Source organism: Bombus pyrosoma, linkage group LG4 (genome assembly GCF_014825855.1).
Source record: "Bombus pyrosoma isolate SC7728 linkage group LG4, ASM1482585v1, whole genome shotgun sequence".
Taxonomy (NCBI): domain Eukaryota; kingdom Metazoa; phylum Arthropoda; class Insecta; order Hymenoptera; family Apidae; genus Bombus; species Bombus pyrosoma.
In genome coordinates, this window is record NC_057773.1 from 2201649 (window position 1) to 2221052 (window position 19404).

The 19404-nt window shown below is 46.1% G+C and overlaps 1 protein-coding gene and 1 long non-coding RNA gene across 34 annotated transcripts in view; one reads left to right on the top strand and one right to left on the bottom strand.

Moving 5' to 3' along the window:
• The window catches only part of LOC122566887 (dystonin), a 52173-nt gene that overhangs the window by 15186 nt on the left and 17583 nt on the right, over positions 1–19404 (bottom strand). For 19 of the 33 annotated variants that reach the window (XM_043724779.1, XM_043724763.1, XM_043724776.1 and 16 more), the window contains exons 4-17: positions 17788–17805; positions 16961–17020; positions 16151–16240; positions 15640–15810; positions 10541–10820; positions 9754–10204; positions 9409–9666; positions 8760–9333; positions 7999–8469; positions 6718–7923; positions 6543–6626; positions 5266–5487; positions 932–3702; positions 664–675 (exon numbers count right to left, since the gene is read on the bottom strand). In XM_043724779.1, the coding sequence (XP_043580714.1) occupies positions 664–675; positions 932–3702; positions 5266–5487; positions 6543–6626; positions 6718–7923; positions 7999–8469; positions 8760–9333; positions 9409–9666; positions 9754–10204; positions 10541–10820; positions 15640–15810; positions 16151–16240; positions 16961–17020; positions 17788–17805 (6668 nt within the window). Of the gene's footprint in view, positions 1–663; positions 676–931; positions 3703–5265; positions 5488–6542; positions 6627–6717; positions 7924–7998; positions 8470–8759; positions 9334–9408; positions 9667–9753; positions 10205–10540; positions 10821–11167; positions 11395–11730; positions 12661–15639; positions 15811–16150; positions 16241–16960; positions 17021–17787; positions 17806–18242; positions 18364–19404 lie in introns of those variants that run through there. The other 14 variants (XM_043724781.1, XM_043724777.1, XM_043724780.1 and 11 more) reach the window with 9 other exon arrangements.
• On the top strand, positions 12717–15839 carry LOC122566916. Its single transcript, XR_006316652.1, has 2 exons — positions 12717–12964; positions 15618–15839. It is a non-coding gene; the product is annotated as an uncharacterized LOC122566916 (long non-coding RNA).

Sequence of the window (19404 nt, forward strand, 5' to 3'; positions counted from 1 at the left end):
ACGGGAAAGGAGCGATACAAAATTATTGTAAGGAATTACTCTTTTGACGTCATCAAGTTCTTTTGCCCTTCATGTTATTCGATTACAATAAATATGTGACACATTGCCTTGAATGCCTTTAATATTGTATGGCATCATTAAAATTACATAATAAACGTATTACACAAATTGCTTTATCTAGAATATTTATTTAACCCGGAAGTCGTCAATAGAGTTACTCCGTGGTATCATCTGAAAGGAAATCCGCGACTCATTCCTCCGTCGAGTCCACGGGCAAATACCTACGATATGGTATGTGTAAGTAGAACAGGCACGTCACGAGCCAGGCAACAGCCAAGGCAGACATGCAGGTAAGATACGTTCGTCGACCAAATACTGTTCGAACTCCAACCAACAGAGACAGTTAAGGATTCCAATCATCCGACCTCAGCTGGGGTATTACGATAATGTTACGGAATTATGAGATTAAAAGGGCTAAGGGGCGGAGCCATTTGGGTAACCTGGATCTATTACATACTCGAAGGTGTAATCGAGGTATAATATATATATATATATATATATATATATATATATATATATATATGTTATGTATATATATATACATAAAAAAAATTGTAAGCCATGCTCTAACTACTGCTACAACACAGAGAGAGGTTGACTTGCCTTATCAGACTCCTATGCGTTCAGGAACCGGCGCGGAAAAACAAAAATTGGATTAGAATCTCGCTGCTTATACGTAGAGAGGCTTTCTTGCGTTATCGTACAAATGGAAAATCGCACGGTGGGGTATCATAAATAGATTAATAGAGTAAATTTATGCGGAACAAATGTTTGTGGGGGAACTCGCGAAATAGATTTTTCCTTGAGATCACGCATGAATTCAACAAATCGCAAAGGGGAAATCAAAAAGAAAAGAATCGTATTTTGTTACCTGTTTAGAGCTTCGACCTTGACCATGTGAGGATCTACTTCGGCTTTGAAATTGGCCAATTGTTTAATTTGTCTTTTAACTTCGTCGATGTCGCTTCCTAGCAGTCCCATACTGGAGAACTTGTCCTCGGCTTCTTGTAGGAACTCCAAAAGATTTTGCAAGGTTTCGTGGAACTCCATGGCCTTCTCCATAGCATCGATCAGATTTTCCTCTCTTCTAGCATATAGGGCAGTCACATTATCCCAGGCTTGATCCAAATCTTCGATATGCTTTCTAACATCTGGTTTGTCTGGCTCACCGCAAAGACCCATCAACTCGTGACCAGAAGCTCGTACTTGCTCGACATCTGGTTTCGTTTGGTCGATTTCGTGCCTAATCTCCTGCAAGGCAACCTGTTGCTGTTGGATGGCAGCAGGTTGAGCTGCTGGTGGCGCCTGACCAGCAAGAGCATCCTGAAGCTCTCGCAGGGTCGACATCACGCCATTCAACTCGGACCAGAATTTTTCGGCGATCGCCAAAGCTTCGTCTAACGTTTGACCTCTGTCGGTCGTCGACTTTTGCACATCGCTCCATAATTTGTTCAATTTGTCCAGCTTCCGTTTGATGTCCTTTACGGCTGGATCAGCTCTGTTACCTGCCTTGCTGATCACGTCATCGGCGGCCCTTCTCACAGCCGCATAGGCCTCGGATCTTTGAGCCAATTCGTCGACCAGAGCGGAATTCTCTTCCATCTGATCTCTTAACCGACCAGGATGAGCGCTGATCGGTTCGGCGCCATTTACTTGATCGGCAGTTGATGAGAGAGCACGCAGCATTCCTTCTAGCTTATCAGAGAACTGAGAAGATTCCTGAAGTGCCTGTTCGAGAGTCTGCTGTCGACCACGAAGTTCTGCTCTGAGGGCTGCATATCGAGTGGTGTCTGCTTCCAATATGTCCTGTATCTTGATACCTTCTTCTTCGTTGCACAGCTTCAACAATGCTTCACCAGTTTTGTTCAGCTTCTCGACCAAAGGTTTGTGTTCGTTGATGCTCTGCACGAGGAACTCGTTCTTGTCCTGTTGGGCGGCTATTAAATCGGGTCTTAAAGCAGGCATAGGAAGCATTGCGACTTGTTGTTCAGCCTCCTCTAACCAGCTGACTAAATCAATGTGAGTGTCGCGTAAATGTTCAGCCAATGGCAAAGCTTGTTCCAGAGCACCGAGTCTATCCATTGAAAGACCGGAGACGATTTCCATGGTTTCTCGTAAGTCCTCCATATTTTCTCTGATCGTAGATTTGTCCTCGTATTGACCATTTTCACGGATCACCTTCTTTGCCGTGGATATCACATCCCTAACACGTCCTTTCTGACTGGATATGTCGTCGTTCAAGGCTTTATGCTCCTTCAATTGTACCCTGATGATTTCCGGTTCGCTGCTCGGTGGTTCTGCTTCTCTTAATTGATTATCCACTTCATGGAACCATTCTAGTAAATCGTCGATATCACCAATCACTTCCAGCGAACGTTGCTTACTCAGCTGAAGCCTCTCGGCCTTTCGTTGAATCTGCTCGGCAATGGCGGCGAATCTCCTGTTGTCTCTGGTGACTAGAGCTTCGATAGTCGCCGCCCCTTCACCCGGAGATAACTGAGACAACTGCGGTCCAACGGCGTTGATCTTGTCTAGAACTGGTCTATATTCCGATATCTCCATTTCTAATCTAATAATTTCATCCTCGCGAGGTTCGGCTGCTTGCAGAGCCGATTCTGCAGCCTGCATCCAATCCATTAAACGATTATGATTATCATGGAATTGTTGCACCAATGGAAGAGACTCTTGCGCGTGCTTCAGCAAGTCGGAACCTCGACTAACCAAATCATTAAATCGCCGTTGCAAGGAATCGAGTTTATCTTTCAATTGAAGTGCCTCGTCGCTCGAGATGTGTTTCATTAATTCCAATCCAGTATCGGTGGTACTGTCTACTTCCGTCTGTCGAGTCGAAACCTCTTCGGTCAAGTCAGCTAGGTCTTCCATTTGTTGAAGAAGCTTCTCCGTATGCACTGCCAGCACTCTATATTTCGACAATCTGATTTCCATACCCTCCATCCAAGCCTGAAGTTCTTGATAGCTGAGTACCAGATGACGTAAACCCTGTCTCGAACGTTGAAGCAAGTTACCAAGAGATTCCGATCGTTCGACCAATGCAGCGTATCTATCAGCCGCATCCTGAAGTTTGTCAGCCAAAGCAGCGGCTTCATCTTCGCCTACCAGAGACATTAGTTGACTAGCAACCTCTGTAAGTTCACTGAATTCAGGTTTCTTTGACAGAATATCCTCGTGGAGGCCATCGTGTTCGGTAACGCGTTGCTGGATTTTTTCCTCGTCCGTTGGAACCAACTCCATATCTCTCACGCGTTTTTCGGTCTTGTCCAGCCAAGTTTGAAGTGGTATCAGTTTATCCTGGAACTGTTTCGCTACTCCCATCGCTTGTTCCAGTGCTTCCATTCTTTTAGCAGCGCTTTCCGTAAGATTATCAAATCTTGCCATCAAATCTTTCAGTTGTTTCTCGATCTTCTTCCGCTCCTTAGGCTCCGCCTCAGCCGCGACTTCTTGGCCCATGTTGTACGAGGAGGACATTGAATTTTGTTGGTCCATTAGCATCTTCTTCAGGAATTTTTGCTCTTGTAATTGCGCCTTGACTACGTTGTAATCCGACGATGGTGATTTCTGGTTGGATACCATTTCCTCTGTGTCCGTCAGCCATTTCTGGAGACCCTCCAGAGCCTCCTGGAACTTTTCAGAAAAAATGAAGATCACGTTTCGTCCGAGGCCTGCTAGGTAGCCTTACTGACGAATCCACTAGTCGATCCCGGACGAAATGCATCCTCTCTTCCTATTATATCTTTCTCTCTTTAATTACGGCGCCACACTTCTATCAAACGACATTACCACGATCGTCCTCATCGAGTAGATCTATCGTCGTAGCAGATTTAAAAATTTTACCCGCGTACCGCCCGTTTAGAAACTGTGTCGTGTGTCAAGGGCTGTAGATCGCTCTCGAAGGAGGACTTTCGCAGAATATGGTCATACAAAAGGACAACGGAACGATTCGAAACGAAGGTTTAATTGGCGCCATTACCTCCGCGCGACTGAGTCAACTGTCTAGAGTTGGCAAAACGCCGATCGTCTCGTAAACTCGCAAAACGAGACACCCGCGCGTGAAAAAGTCAAATTCTTTTTTTAGAAACGCGACCGATTGCTCTTTACAAGTGGAGAAGCATACATTTGCGGTTAATGACACACGTCTTTTGACCCTTGTCTCATGCTAATTCGTCCTAAATACTCCATGCACACAACTCTATGCTAACTTGATATCAACCTTCATAAAATCGGAGTAAGATTAAAGCATCGTGTAATCGACGAATATCGTACATATAATTCGATCGATTTCATACACATGATGTGGAGAAAAAACTTTGTATTCCCTTCTGTGTTTCCATCGCAACTCCAATCATCACGATTGTCGAGCGTCCCAGTTTTCCTTAACGGTTAGCAATTAGCATAGTGGATTAAGTACAATAGTGGATTAAAATGAAAAATGACAGACCCAGTTGAAAACATACAACCATCAACAATTTGAAACGTGTCATCATCACGATAGCGTAATAAACGAATGTTGATTAGCACCAGTTGTGCAAGGAAAATTATCGTACCTCGTGATAATATACGCTCGTGTATCGATCCCACGCGGAAGCAGTGGAAAGGATGAATCTTTGTCGCTGGTTGCGTATTATTCCATTTGAGAACCAGTTTGTTATGCGTGAGTGCCGCTCGTAGGCGGACTTGAGAATATTGGAGAAGGACGAAGACTCGATCACAGCCAATTTTGTGCATGTTGACAATTAAGACGGTCGAGCAATTAGCATTTTGCGGGTCGTGTATGCCCCCTGGCAAGGACTTTACCATGATCTAACTACAGCCGCGAGGCGCGTGTAATTCGTTCCAGATTGAATATTTGTTCATCATCACACGCAGGAATAAAGACCATAAATATCATACATATTCGAATTGTTATTCTATTTCTTATCTTAACCTTTCGCATTTCAGTTGCTTGACGAAGCGTGATAAACATTAAAATGTTATCTACAGATTGCATTATTCTATGTAATTGGAGCGTTTAATGGCGCGTTGAAGGCTAAACGATTATAAATGGCGCCATTTCCGTAAATAAATTTCTGGGAAAACCGCGTAATTTGCAAGGTGTATAAGACAAGATATAGAATGTGGAATGTTAATCAATCTTCCGATGACATGAACGCGCAGGAAGCAAGGACAGAAAGAGAGGAAATATCTTACCTGTTGAGATGTCTCCTCAGTTTGTTGCGCTGCCAGCTGTGTAACCCGTTCCTGAAGGAGATCCACGAGCGTGGTGTACCTCTTGTTCAGAGTATCTAGATCACGAGCGACGTCGTCAACCGTTGAGACGAACTCTCGTCGCGGTTTTTTCACCGAAGCATCCAAAGACGGGCAGATATCTTCCAGCTGTTCCGTGAACGCTCGAAGCCTTTGTCCGTAGATCTAAGGGTTTTGGTTAGCCCGTTACGGTTAGTGCATAGAATTAGATTATCGCATGTGCGTCTCTCTATTCCCTTTCTATTCCCTTAGCTACCCCTACTACCATCATATCTTACGGGGCCTTGAAGCAAGCTGACCATATGCAAAAAATGTATATAAGAATTTAAAAAAGCTACGTACTATGAAGATAGGCATACTTCAAGGATCATGAATTAAGCACAACGAAATTACCTTCTTCTATTTCGCATACTGTAGAAAATTTACGAGATGTCATGTAACATGAACAATTGCTAATGAAGGAGAGGTGCACAAAGCGAGGAACGACACGGAACAGGAAACATTTGAATCTGAGCGGAGACTAAAATAAAGAAATACTGATTTCTGATTCGATGAAGGAACAATCGCTTCCCATTCGCACTCGCAAAACCACCAAAAGCAAAGTATATTTTGTCATTAGCACGTTATCATCAGCTAAGCCTGTAATAGTATTTAGGGCGTCTATAGCGGAAAGGAAATTAAAGCAATTTTTAGTGCGACAAAAGCAAGAGAAATACAGGCTCACGACTTTATTAATCCCTGAAAATAATTGAGATCTCGAAATGTCTGTTCGTCGTCATGAACAGATTGTAATTAACACTGGGCTGCGATTTACAGTTTATCCAGTAGGCATACAGTCGACAATGACGACAATAGCGGTCGCTTCTCCTAATGATTTGCAGTTTGATGACAGCTCGTGACAGATGTCCCGATGATCGAGGTTCCACGACGGTAAACACATTTTTATGTAGAGCAATACATGTAGCTTCATATAGCAGTCGTCGGGACGGACAAAGAAGGTAATCGAAAGGAGAGCGCAACGTGGGATCGCGACGCAAGACAATCGCGCAACGTGTTCTTCTAGAGAAGACTAACACGTACAAAGGACTCACGCAATATCCCATTCACGCAAGCGTTCATATCGTAAGCTAACAGGCTACCTAAAGGCTACCTAATACTAGCAAAGCCTACCTAGGTGTTGCGAATATATCTATTCGCAATCATGTCGCTTGTCATCTTACCTTCCCTTCACGAATCAATCGACTGCCCGTCACATTTACTGCTTCGATCGCCGGCGCTCGTTCTACCACCTTGTTTAATAGATTCTAAAGGGAAACAGAACGTAAAAGAAAGCGTGTATAAAATATACAGGCCGGGAATAATCGAGTACGATTCATCAGAATCCTTATACGTTACCTTCGCATTCTCCACCTCGAGTTTTCCGTACGATTCGTCAATGAAATCGACCTCGTTACGGTAGGCATGTTCTAACTGTTGAGCTAAGCCATAGGCTGCTTCCGCGCTGCGAACTCTTTCAACCAACTGAGCACAGAGATTGGTCCATCTGGAGTTTAGTTTGTTCACTTCATCGTCTAAGCGATCCATATCAGAATGAGAGCCACGATGACTTGGCCTCGACTTTTCAACAACATGTCTTGCGTTCTGCGTATCTTCGTTCAGTTTATCCATTGCAGCTTGCTGTTGAGAGATGGCATTTTGAAGCACCATCAGATCTTCTAGTACATTCTGTAATCCCTTCAGATCCGGTGGCAGCTCGTCAAACGATGCCAATTTCACTTCCAATTCGGATACCGAGGTTGTGTTCTCCTCAAGACTAGAAAGCACGATCTCAACACACTTTAGCCGCTCGATATACAGATTGCTCGAGTTCCAAATATTTGTCCATTTGGTGGTAACAGCGTCGAGCTTGTTTCTCATGGCTGGAGTCTTCAAAGTAATACCACGGAAAGTTTGCTGAACTTTATCTAGATCTGGCGTTTGACGTTTGAGACTTTGCTCAAAATCTTTGTGTTGCAGAACCAGATGTTCTAAACTGTCGATGTCTCTCGGCAATGGCGCAGCTATGCGAGTGTTCAGAACTCTCTCTGCTTCGTCTAATGCTTCTTGAATGGCAGAAATCTGTTCGTTGAAAATACGTCCTGCGTTCTTTGACTCTTCCTCCGCCCTGGCACGTTTCTCCAGTTCATCGAACAATTTGTTCACTTCGGCCGTTTCTCGCTTCAGTCGCCTCAATTGTGGATCAGCAGGGTCACCCTCGGACAGCAGTTTCTCAGCATCCTCGTTCAAGGCTTTTCTTATAGCAGTTCTCTGATCCTGACCCATAGCCAAGAACTGCGGTAGATCCCAGGCTTTGACCACTTTAATGGTCGCGAAAATCATGTTTTGTCGTAATCGAAGCTGTTTCCGTTGCCATAATCCAACACTTCGGTCATATTGTCGTCGCAATCTTTCCGCAGCGTCGAGAGCTTCCTTGTCAGGTGGCTGAAGAGCAAAGCAGACGCCTGGGACAGGGGACTCGACGCCTTCTTGATTCTTTACGCGCCATTTTATCCTACCAGAGTTGTCGTATAACGTACACTGTTCGCCTTTCTCAATCGACATCTGAAACCCAGCAATTTACACGTTAAAGTAATATGACAGACGTCAAATGAACGACATAATGGCCATTCTACTTACATTGACTTGTTTGTAGCTGCAGACACACGTAACTTGCATAGGCCGTGTCACGGGTTGCCGACGTTGCTTCATAGGAACCACGTCCTTCGCTTGATCAACCAGTTTCTGCACATGATCGCCGTAACTATTCAATTCTTCGCGTAGTTCTTGCATACCCTTCAATAAACGTTCACCCTCGTCCAAGGAGAATTCTGATTGGGAATAAATGGTGTTGAGCGACTCATCTCTCTTCGAGATCCACTGCTCAGCCTGTTGAACATCCCGGAAAAATTGCTGACTCTGTGCTGCGTGTTTCAGATGAACTTCTAGACAAAGAGTTAATTGAAGAAGCCAGGTCCACTGACTCTGCATGGCGGACATGTAAGCTTCGATGGTTTTCGCGGCGGGATGATGTTGAAGGACCAGAGCTTCGCCTCGATCTTGAACCGCGGAGAATTGAATCTCCCGCTTCTCTAGGTCGCTCATAAGGGACTGTAAAAAATCGACAATTTATACATTATGAATTCATAGATGGATTACAATAATCTACGCGTCTTTGGATGCGTGTAAATATTTATAAATTCGTCCATCATGCAGATTATCATACACCATGATCACTTTAAATTATATTCTTCGTTACCTCTATACCAGATCCAAACGTACGCTTGCAGGGCAAAAACAAGTATCAACGACTTCTATATTATATTTGATGACCAATTAAATCAGGATGCTAGTATATAATTGTCATATAATCGCAAAAAAAGCATTAAAACATAAATTACCTCGTAATACTGCTCGATACTTTGCACATTCAAATTCTTGTCACTCCAATCGCGTGTCACCTCCGTCTCCTCCTTAGAACTCAGCCAAACCAGTTCATTAGTCGCCGATTGTATAAAGTCATGTAAAGTGTCCAAATCGGAAAGTCTCTTATTCGAGGCCGCCAATAATTCAGTGTGAAGTTTTTGAAGAACAGTTAGATGTTGGCTATACAATGTCAATTCCTCGGCGTGAAAGTGGCTCTTAGCCTGCACACATCTCTCCACTTTAGGATGGAACTGCTCGATATTCTTGTGTTCTCTTTGGTGAACCTCCAGTTCGTTCTGCACGCTAGGTAAATCGGAGCCATAGTCTGCATCCTGGAGCTGTTTGATTTTCGCCTTACACCAGTCGATGCAGTCGTGTAACGCACGGAAATGTGGATTGGTGTCGACCAATCGGGTTTCATGGACGGTAGTACGGTGTTTCGTAACGACGCGTTCTTCTACCGGGAAAGATACGGCCGACAGCGGCTGTACCAAACGTTTATGAAGAAGAGATCGCAGGGCGACCCACCGTTGATGTAGCTTCTGAACTCTGTAACACGGATAATTTTGTGACTTTTCCGCAAACTAATATGGAGGAAGCAGAAAATGATATCGAGAGTGCTACCTTTTGCGAAGTTCGGCCGCCTGACTGTATCGCCCCTCGGTAAGTGTATGCACGTCTGGAAAAATATTTTGGATCTGGACCTCGGTGTTACGAATATCCTGTTCCAAAAGATCCACCGCATGTTTCGCTTCCAGAGGATGAAGTCGATCGAGACGCCTGGCTTCGTCCTCCACTCGTCTCTCGAGCTCCTCCAATCGATTGTCGGTCGCCTTCATCTCTCTGTGCACTTTCTCTGCTAGTCGTTGCAGTCGTTCGAGTCTGAGAAACAGATACAAGCTCGAGCTTGGAACGAAACGAATCGTTGATGCAAATAATCTCGCTACTTAAGGAAGGGATAGATCTTACCGTTTAATTTCGTCGATTATCGCTTGTTCTCTTTCCTGATGCAGCATCATCAATCTATTCCAATTTTCTTCAATAACCTCGATACGTAAGTGAGGTTCGATGTCCACCTCACCGACCGCTTCGAAGTACTTTTGCAAATCCCTGAAGATGTAAGAAAGTCGTTGCTTGTCTCTGTATCTGGGCGGTACTTCCTCATTCTTGAATTTCGTACTGCCGGCAGCCAAGTTTTTCATTTCTATCAAGGTCGGCGGGAAGACACGTTCCTGCATCAGGCACATCTTTTCGCGGATCCACATATGGAGGGAACTAGCTAGCTCTCTATATTCCTCCGAGCGCCTCTGGTCCTCGGCATCGTACAACGGGTGAATTGTTGGCGGCTCCGGGAACACGTCGTAGAGCGAAGAGATGTACGTTATCAAGGACTTCTCATCCGGTTCAGGAGTGTCCACATCTGTAACACGAAATACAAAACCTAAAGCACTTGCATATCATGTAAATCTTTACGCTTCTCTTGCTCTCCTTTCCAAAAAGAATCGTTCGACCGTCTTATCGTGCAAAAGGGAAAAAGCAGAGGGTAAAAGAGAACGTCACGGTTCGAGCGTCGACCGGAAGCGGTGGTAGACATCGGTGACGGCCTCGAACATTCCCGACCATAGGAGAAAACATAGGAAAAAAGAGAACGTTGAGGAGAAAACGCGTATATAAAGTGGCAAGAGAGGAAACTCGCCAAAAAGGAAAAATCTGCTTATCGAGCGTCTAAAATAGGATCTAAAATGTGGATCTTTACCTTCAGGATCGAGAAGCCTCGTAACGCCATACTCGCGCTCCGCGACGTAGAAGACCCGATCGAGCCGCTCTCGTGGTTGACTAGCACGAGCACCTTTCCAATCGACCAGATCTGGTCTGTTTCGATGGATTAATGCGCTGAAAGCTAGCCCGTCCCTCCACGATCCGGTAAAGTCCGTGACGCGCACTCCAGGATAACGCGCCGTCGATCGTCTGGCCCATCTCAGAAGAGCTTCACGGGCAGTCACGTTCGATTCCTGACCCACTACAATATCGGATATCTAGAGAAAAAGAAAAGGTCATAGTTCGTCAACAAACGATGCTTGTATATTCACAAGAGTATATCAGGTTTATTTTCGTTTAGATCTAATTCTGGTGTCGTGCATCGACCTCGATGTCGCTTCCGCTTGGTTCGCCCTTCGACGTTCAATCGCACGATTCGAGCCCCGAAATGTTCGTCCTGCCCTTTTACTACACCCTGTTGCCACTAAACGTGAAAAGAAGCGCGAACCTAGGGACGAACGACGACGACGAGCCTGTCCTTGCAATGCGTTACGCGAAAACGCGAAATTAAAATGAAGAGTCTCGTGTCGCGAACGCGAAACAAAATTGCCAAGATTACGCTTACCCGGACGGTTTTCGGCTTTGGCGAAGCCTGTCGACTCAAAGAGAAGGAGGAGGAGGAAGCAGCGGTCTCCTGCAAGTAGCCTGAGGTGGCACGTTTCGTCAGATCCTCGGCCACGCATCTTTCCTCGCCCCGTGTCAATGTGGTCGTTTTACGTACGATCCGGGTCACGATACGTTTCGTGCCGTTTTCGCCGCGTCTCGAAGTTTTCGTTGACTCGATCGACGATCCTAAACCGTAGCGTTATCAGTTTCGCTACGTAAACACACTAAACCCCGCACGAAAATATTCCAACGAAGCTCCGACTAACCGGCGATGTTCAAACGAGTTTCAGAGGCCTCCTCGTGCTCGTGATCAACCGGTTGATTCGAAATCGCGTCACGATCGACTCCGAGCTTGGCTACGTTCCAACTTAGCACCATCTAAGCTGATCGTGCCATGACTTCTAGACCCTTAAACGAGTCGATCACGATCAACTAACGAGGAAATATCTTATCAAAGCATTCGAGCCTCGAAACTCGTAGCCAGGTTACTCGTCGAACTTGCCGTTTTGTCGGAGTTCCTACCTAGAACCTCGGTCGAGAGTCTTCTCTTGGTGTAAATCGCTCTTAAGTCATCAGTGACGGGCGTCGCAGTAGACGGAGCAGGCGAGGCGACGTTCTCGCGAGCGTCATCCTCTCTGGTACCTTGCACGAACAGTCTGCCACCTTTGCTAAACCGATATATCGACATCGTGTATCGGTACGAAACTGTATCAACGCGGGTCCCTCGTTTCTCTTCTGGCGGCAGTCGAAAGGACCGAGTTACTCCAAGAAACTAACATCGACCTCCAGGAATAGAGGCAAGGCACGTACGGCTATTCATTCGTAGCCTTATCCGGCGTCTCGGTCTCTCCAAGCTTATACCGCGCGCCGCCGCTCGTGAAAGCCGATTATCGAAAGTCGGCTGTCCGTCTATAACCGTTAGCCCGAGTTAGATACTCGACACGACTTGAAAAACAGTTATCGATTCGCGAATACGCGACCGATACGTATCTTCTCGATGGTCAGTTGAAAAAAGACCGAAGCGACTGATACGTGTGCGATTCGAACGGAACGAACGACTCGCGATCGTCTGAGAGCGCATCGAGTAGCTGCACCGAATTGCGATTCGTTTTTAGCACCAACGCTTCTTGAAAGTGGGGGAGCGATCGCGCCTACTCTTGGAGAAACCGCCTCGAGCGGGGAACTGTGTTCACTGGACCAGAAGACAATGTCAACGTAGATCAGGACAAATAAAATACGATACCCTGTTGGCGGGGAGAACGATAGAGGAATCCGCCAAGTGGCGGAAGGGGAAAGTGCGAACAGGAGAGGGAATGATAACGCTGCAAGAATTAGTTAGTTATCGGAGGAGACACTCGACGGCAGGTACGGCCATCACCGCGCGTATCGCGAACAGACTGCCGCGCACTACAGGTAGCTCATCGAGACCGATCCCCACTTCGAGTTCTTTTCGTGCTTCTTTGCGCGCTCGTTCGTTCGTTCGCCCGTCCGCTCGCACGTTTCACCGGTAAGGTTTCGCGATGCGAATCGTCGCGCGTCCCTAGCCGCGACACGTGTCTACCGTTCGAGGCTTCGATAAACGTGTACCCTGGTCCGTTGTCGCGCGACCACGTTCCAACGATCTCGAGATTTTACGCCGAACGGTATTTACAACGAAAAGAACAGGATACACCGCGATTCACCGAACGAACGAACGACAGCGTGCCGTGTTGTATCCGGCTGCCATCGCGAGAGTAGGCCAACGAAATGCGCGCAGGTGAGAGACGCCTCCGACATTCCCCCTCTTGATTCCCCACTCTCTTTTTCTCTCTCATCCTGTCTCCCTTTGTCGATGACTGCTCGTGCTTGTTATACCATAGCCTGCTCTTCATCCTGTTGCTCACCCCTACAATTTAAACGACGTCATCTATCTCCCTGTGTTTCCGCAACGCCCCCCTAAAATCCATGCTTGCCCTCGTGCACGTCGTCGTTGCGGTCATATGGTTGTTATTTGTGCATAACCGGTGCAAGATCGCGCATGCGCTCGCGTTATATCGGTCGAGTCATCGGGGAACATGCTGTTGCAACGAGGCGAAACGCGTCGGGAACACACCGGACGCCCCACTTCGCCGCGACGCGACGCTTCGTTTGGCGTTCGTCGCGCATCGTGTCCTTCCTCCTTTTCCTTTTCCAGAGATTTTTACGATTCACCGTGGCATAGTAACGCTCCGTAAGCGCCGCCTTCGGAACGTCGTCGATGTCCCGAGCTGACGTTCACTCGCATTATGTCGCAGACTTACCTAATTCGTTGCGCGGCTCCCTCAGTTTCAATTAATAATACGCGTCAACTCCGTTTGGAGGGCATGGGGAGGTACGCGAGGAAACGAAAACAATGCCTAAATAAGCAACGTCGAGTTGAGACAAGCGAAAAATAGGACGCGGCGTCGCGTCCCTGAACGTTGTGAACGCGAACGAGAGAAAAAAAAGGAACGGAAAACAGTCAAGAGAGACTCGAGGCGCGCGGTTTGCTCGAGACCGGACGTGACGTCATCGCGCCCGCAACCGCCCGGCCCGAGCATTGGCTTCCGTTACAATGCCAGCCGCGTGAACCAATCGTTGCAAGATCCTCCGGGATCCTTGTAATTCTTCGCAATTTCCGCGATTGCCGGTACTTCGCCTTCCGTAATATAATAGTAGCGCGACTTGCTTCCTAGAAACAACACAACCTAAATGGACACGATCCTTCCAAAATAAAAAATTGTATACAAACTATTTTTAAACCAGCTGTGTTATTAGTCAACGAAGTTATTCCTAACTTAAGTTCTCTTTAAGAAAATCTTTGTACAATGTCAAGGAAGGAATGCAAAGGAACGTGTATTTTACGAGGGCGCGAAAGTCGTCAAGATGCATAAAACGCGCTAAAAAGGAACGGTCGCTCACAGCCTGACCTTGGCCGGTGGCGTCATTCGCGTTTTTGTATTCGGTGCTCGATCGACCGATTCCGATTATCATAATTACAAGGTGGGCGGCTTGCGACCAGAAGAGACCACGAGAGACGCGCCAGGGCGCCGCGATACGACTGTTCGCAATCTGGTCACCTCCCACGTCCCGGAATACTATGTGATGCTTTTGACTGACAATCAACCTTCCGGCTTGCTGACTCGGCGTACGCGTGGAACTACCATAAACGGACAGGTCTGTCGCGAGCGGAAGGATAGTCGTCACAGGCGGTTAGGATAAATGACGCGGTTGTCGCGATTGTCAAGGAAAATGAATCTCGAAACGGCGGATCAGTGAGAGCTTCCGTGCGTAGGACGACGGCTGTTACAAGACTACCTGCGAGCGCCATCTGGCTTTTCGATCGGTTCACGCGGTCGATAAAAGATCGAGCCAACACTGGCTACTAAATATGTATCTAAATCTTTGATCCGGGCGTAATTATCACAATATTTTTTTCGAACGAATTAGTAAATACTTTTCAGTTCCTTTTTTTTCACAGAGGGAACCAACTACGGCATAAAAATGTAGGGAACTTACCTTGCGACGCCAGCTCTGCGGCGCGAAACAGAACAAAAAATACACCATTAGATACAGATGCTGATCGGGAGGAGCCGATAGTTAGTAAGAATATATAAGGGGAATAGGCTTAAATTTCTCTTTCTCTCTCTCTCTCTCGGCGGCTACTTCTCCTCTCTCGAAATACCGATTCGAGAGCGCGTGAGATAACGAGAGGTCACATATTCGTTGCATCGGTACGAAAACGAACACTGTCTGTCTTTGTGCGGTCGCGTAATACGGTTACTCGAGCCGCGATCGATGTCTCGCCTTCGAGGTTTTTTGCGCCCGTCCGCAGACGATCCGACGCGACGTCCAGTATCGGGCAACTCTTTTGGCGCCGGCTCTGCTCACCGAACGACCCGACCATCGCGCGTAATCGCGCTCCCGTTCTGTGTCGTGCAACGACGTGGCATGGCGTGGCGTGCCGTCCTCGACGGCGCCAAACGTCGCCTGGAACGGCTCTCACTCTTTCTTTGCGCTTCCTCCGACCGACTCGCTTTCGATCGGAACGAGAATCGCGAGAAAAACGAGAGTGGTCGGGCATTCCTACGCGATGATTCTCCTAGCCGACCGTTTTCCCTTCGCGAGCATCGGTTTCTCGGAAGCGAAACTTTCGATCAGTATCGCTCCGCGACTCTTACGAAAAAACATTTTCGTTGCTTGAAAGCGGGAACGGCTTGAACTTCGGCCGGAGCACGATCGAACAATGGATATCATTATTCCTTCGATAATCGCGATTCGAAAGGGCGAACCAGGTGTCAAGACGTTCCTATTGAAACGTCCCGTTTTCTTAGGTGCTATCTCCAAACCCACTAGAGTATACTTGGCGATGGCATATAATTTGTGATAAGCGTAATCGGTGATAATTTCAGGAAGATGCGAGTGTCCACTCACCTGGAAGTGAAGTATGATGGTCCATATCAAACCTAGAGTCAACTTTGGGTTTCCATCGACAATGTCTTCAGCACGAATATTAACGAGCTTGATCTTCTTGTAGCGCAAAAAGTCAAGAGCCATTTGTACGTTCTGCAGCATGTGGAAACGCATCCGACCTCTCTCTCGCGGCTAAAAAACAATAAATTGAATTAATCGTACATCAAATCCTACTATACGGCACATAATAACCGTAATTACAATCAACCCTCGATTAACAAGGTTCAAATGATGTTATCTAACTACTGGCGTTTCAAGATATTATTCATTGCCTATAAACATAGTGACCTGTTTAAACGGATAGAGGATACAGATCATCTACCCCTGTAATCCAGGTCAAGTTAGTCCCACCCCGACAGTTACGTAACGAGCATTTCACCCTGGAAACCGACGGGTTAAGCGGACCAGCGCCAATTGTGTCTGTGCCATATAAAAGAGTATCACAGAAGGAAAAAAACTTTGGGATACTTACAAGATGCTCGCCCGAGAGTACCTCCAGCAAGGAAATGAGGTTGTGCCCGTCCCGCAGGTCTTCGAACAGATCTCCGACATGTCTGCTGGCCTGCAACAACGATTTCACGCATCAGAGCACTGATAAATGACTTCCTTGTTCAAGTGTCTCTCGACAATTCTATATAACTGAAAATAAAAACAAGCCATCGAACGAATCGAAATGTATGAAAAAAAGAAAATGGAGCGACTTCAACCAAAAATTAAACGTAAAAAAAGAAAAGATGTGGTGCACACAGACGGGAGGACATTGAACAACGAACGGTGAACGATTACAAAACACGAACAAATACTAGGAACGTGTACGTGAAAACACACATAACGGATGTAGTGAGAAAGGGGATAAGGGAAGAACGGGTTTCGATGAAGCAGGTATTCTGAAAAGATAGTCGCGTGTCTCGCGAAAATAAACGTACGTTACACGGCCGCGGTGCGTCACGTGCAAACGCAGTAATCGTGGCCCTCAAACTCTCAGTTAAACTTTGAATGTCGGCCGCACGAATCTCAGGTATCCTAGAAATCACACGCAGATTATTTAATTCGCGATAATTGCATAGCTTTTGCACGTCGACTTTTGCCACGGTTTCTCAACGGGCCTGTTCATTGATGATTTCTTTAAGTGACAAATGGAAATAGAGGGAAATATGAAAGGACGTTACTTGGGAAAACAATTAATTCACTCGACAAAACAAGACATTGCGTTTCTTGGAGCATGCGTGAAGTTCCTTCTAACATTGGCAACGTTCGTTAATAACACCTGCCCTGAACTTACAGTGGGGGAACAGCATGGTTGGTTGTTCACAAGGACGCACACGTGTAGGCACGTGTAAGTCTGAAAAAAACATCGATTGAAAAAGAAGCACGGCTCAAGTTATGTGTTTAGTTTCGAGTGGCTTGGACGCGACCGAAAGTAGCGGCAGATTGCCAGTCACCGTCACACGGTACATCGTTCGTTTTCGTGTTAATTTGCTTGTAATTAACGTGTTCGAATCTACCACTACTCGTCGGTCGCATGGACGAGTGGTCCTTAACCGGAAAGCTCGGTGGCATGCAAGAATACAAAAACATCAGAGATAACTTCCCCTTTGAGAATTTTCGAGGACTTACGATGGGTAATCCTTAATTGCATGTCAACGCTTCAAAGAACGAACCTAGAATGCAAAGCCTGGTTCCCGTGAACTATGACGAGTGAAAAGCAAGTTCTCGAGACGTTAGCGTTTGTTCTGCTAAGCGCGGTAAATTTGAAATTCATCGTCCGGCACCGTCACTCTTTTCTCAACATTCTACGTCGTGAATATAAAACAGTTTCTTTGTGATCTTGCACTTTATACATTATGAAAACGCGCAAGAAGTAAAAATCTTCGAGCATCTGCTTTTAACTCGTACGAAGCTGAAAAATCATAATTAACGTCTACCGAATGATAACTATTTTCAAATACTAAACTAGGGAGGGGAATAGCCTATCAACTTGAACGAACCTAGGTTTACACATTAGTGCTATTGACATGCATTTTAATGATCATCCCATAATCTAAAAGAAACCCGAACCACTCGTCCCAGTCGATCTTTCATTGGAAAGAATATATGATGGATTCGTACCTTCACGTACTTCCAATGCTGTGGATAAGCGTAAAAGGATGGAAAGTAGAGAATTATTATTATGAATTTTCATTGGACAATGGGCCCTTATGTAATTGCAAGAATCTGCATGGAACAATCGATGCGTTGTCACGGGCACAACGAGCGGATCCGAGGTGGACGTTATGCTGCGCACAAGCGAAGCGCTTTCAACTATTCTCGGGCGAGAGTAAAACGAAAGTAAAAACGGGTGAGCAGAAGCAGAGATCGAGTCGTCGTAGCTTTTTGTACTACCGCCCGGGACAACGACCGATCTTCGCGAATAAAAATCGGGTAAGCGATAAAAACACGTACAGTTGATGGGCGTACGATCGATCCAGTATCGATGAATGAACGTTTGAAAAAAATTCATGATATTATCGCAAAGAGGGTGTGTCTCACTTCGAATGTTTCTTTGTAACATTGTTAACGCTCACTTCTTGGAACGATGATCTTCTCTAATTTCGTCCAAAGAATCATTGACGGCACACAAGGGAGAGTCACAGGATATCTTTATTATTCAACAGATCGGAATTCATGGACGCAGAAGTTACTTCAGCGGACCATTTCCTGGCACAAATGTTACGCAATGGCAACGGTGCGTCATAGCCAAGCATGCACTCACTCTTGAGCGATCGCAGCTAGGTTTTTTTTCCTCTGCCCCTCCGCTACTGTGCAACACATCTCCAACAACAGGCTGGCTGTTTAACTGACTGACTGACTGACTGACTGACTGACTGACTGACTGAACCGTGCTTACCTACCTGCGTACCTAACTACCTACTTATCCACCTACTTACCGGGCAAGAGGTGGTAAATCGGGAACGTCGTCCGCAGGAGAACGTTTCCGAATAAGGTCAGAGTTGCGAGAGGAAAGGTGGGCGCGCGGAATCGAGCAGGTAGGTAGCCAAGAAAACCAGTATCGAGCAACGCGCAAATACGTAGTACCGTTCGCCGTAATATCCTGGAATTCATTACCGAAGTCAAAATAGGTTGATTGAAACTAATTAACCATCAATATAATTGATGATAGGACCGTATTCGTATGTATTTACTGTTTCTTTTATTCTTCCCTTCTAAAGGGGAAAAAAATATCAAAGGGGATCAGTATCAAATCAGTATCAAAAGAAATTTTTCTTATACTGCGAAACTGTGGTCAATTGATCGTTTTTGAATCAATGCGAAAATCTTTCATCTATTTGTGGGGCTGCGTGGTTCGTTCGGAAATGTATATACGAACCAGAGAGGGAAGGCTTTGAAGAAGGAGAAACAAGTAGGTAATGGAACAGGGGTCAGTTAAAGAGAGGGGTGAGTAATGCTGCACCTCGGTAGGCGCCGTTCTTCGTTGTCGCTCGATTTCGAAACGAACCGGGGTCGAAGAGCTAACTAACATAGGAAGAAAATAAGGCTCGATAACCCTCGAAATACCAATCGAGTTATACTCGCCGCTTACGAACACAGACCGCTTCAACCTTGCCTCTCTTCTCCTTTCTCCTTGACTCCTGACTTTGCATACGCGGCTAACGTAACGAGAAAGCAATGCAGGGAATGTATCACTGCTCGATTTATCATTGAACGTGCACTCTTCTCTTTCTATCT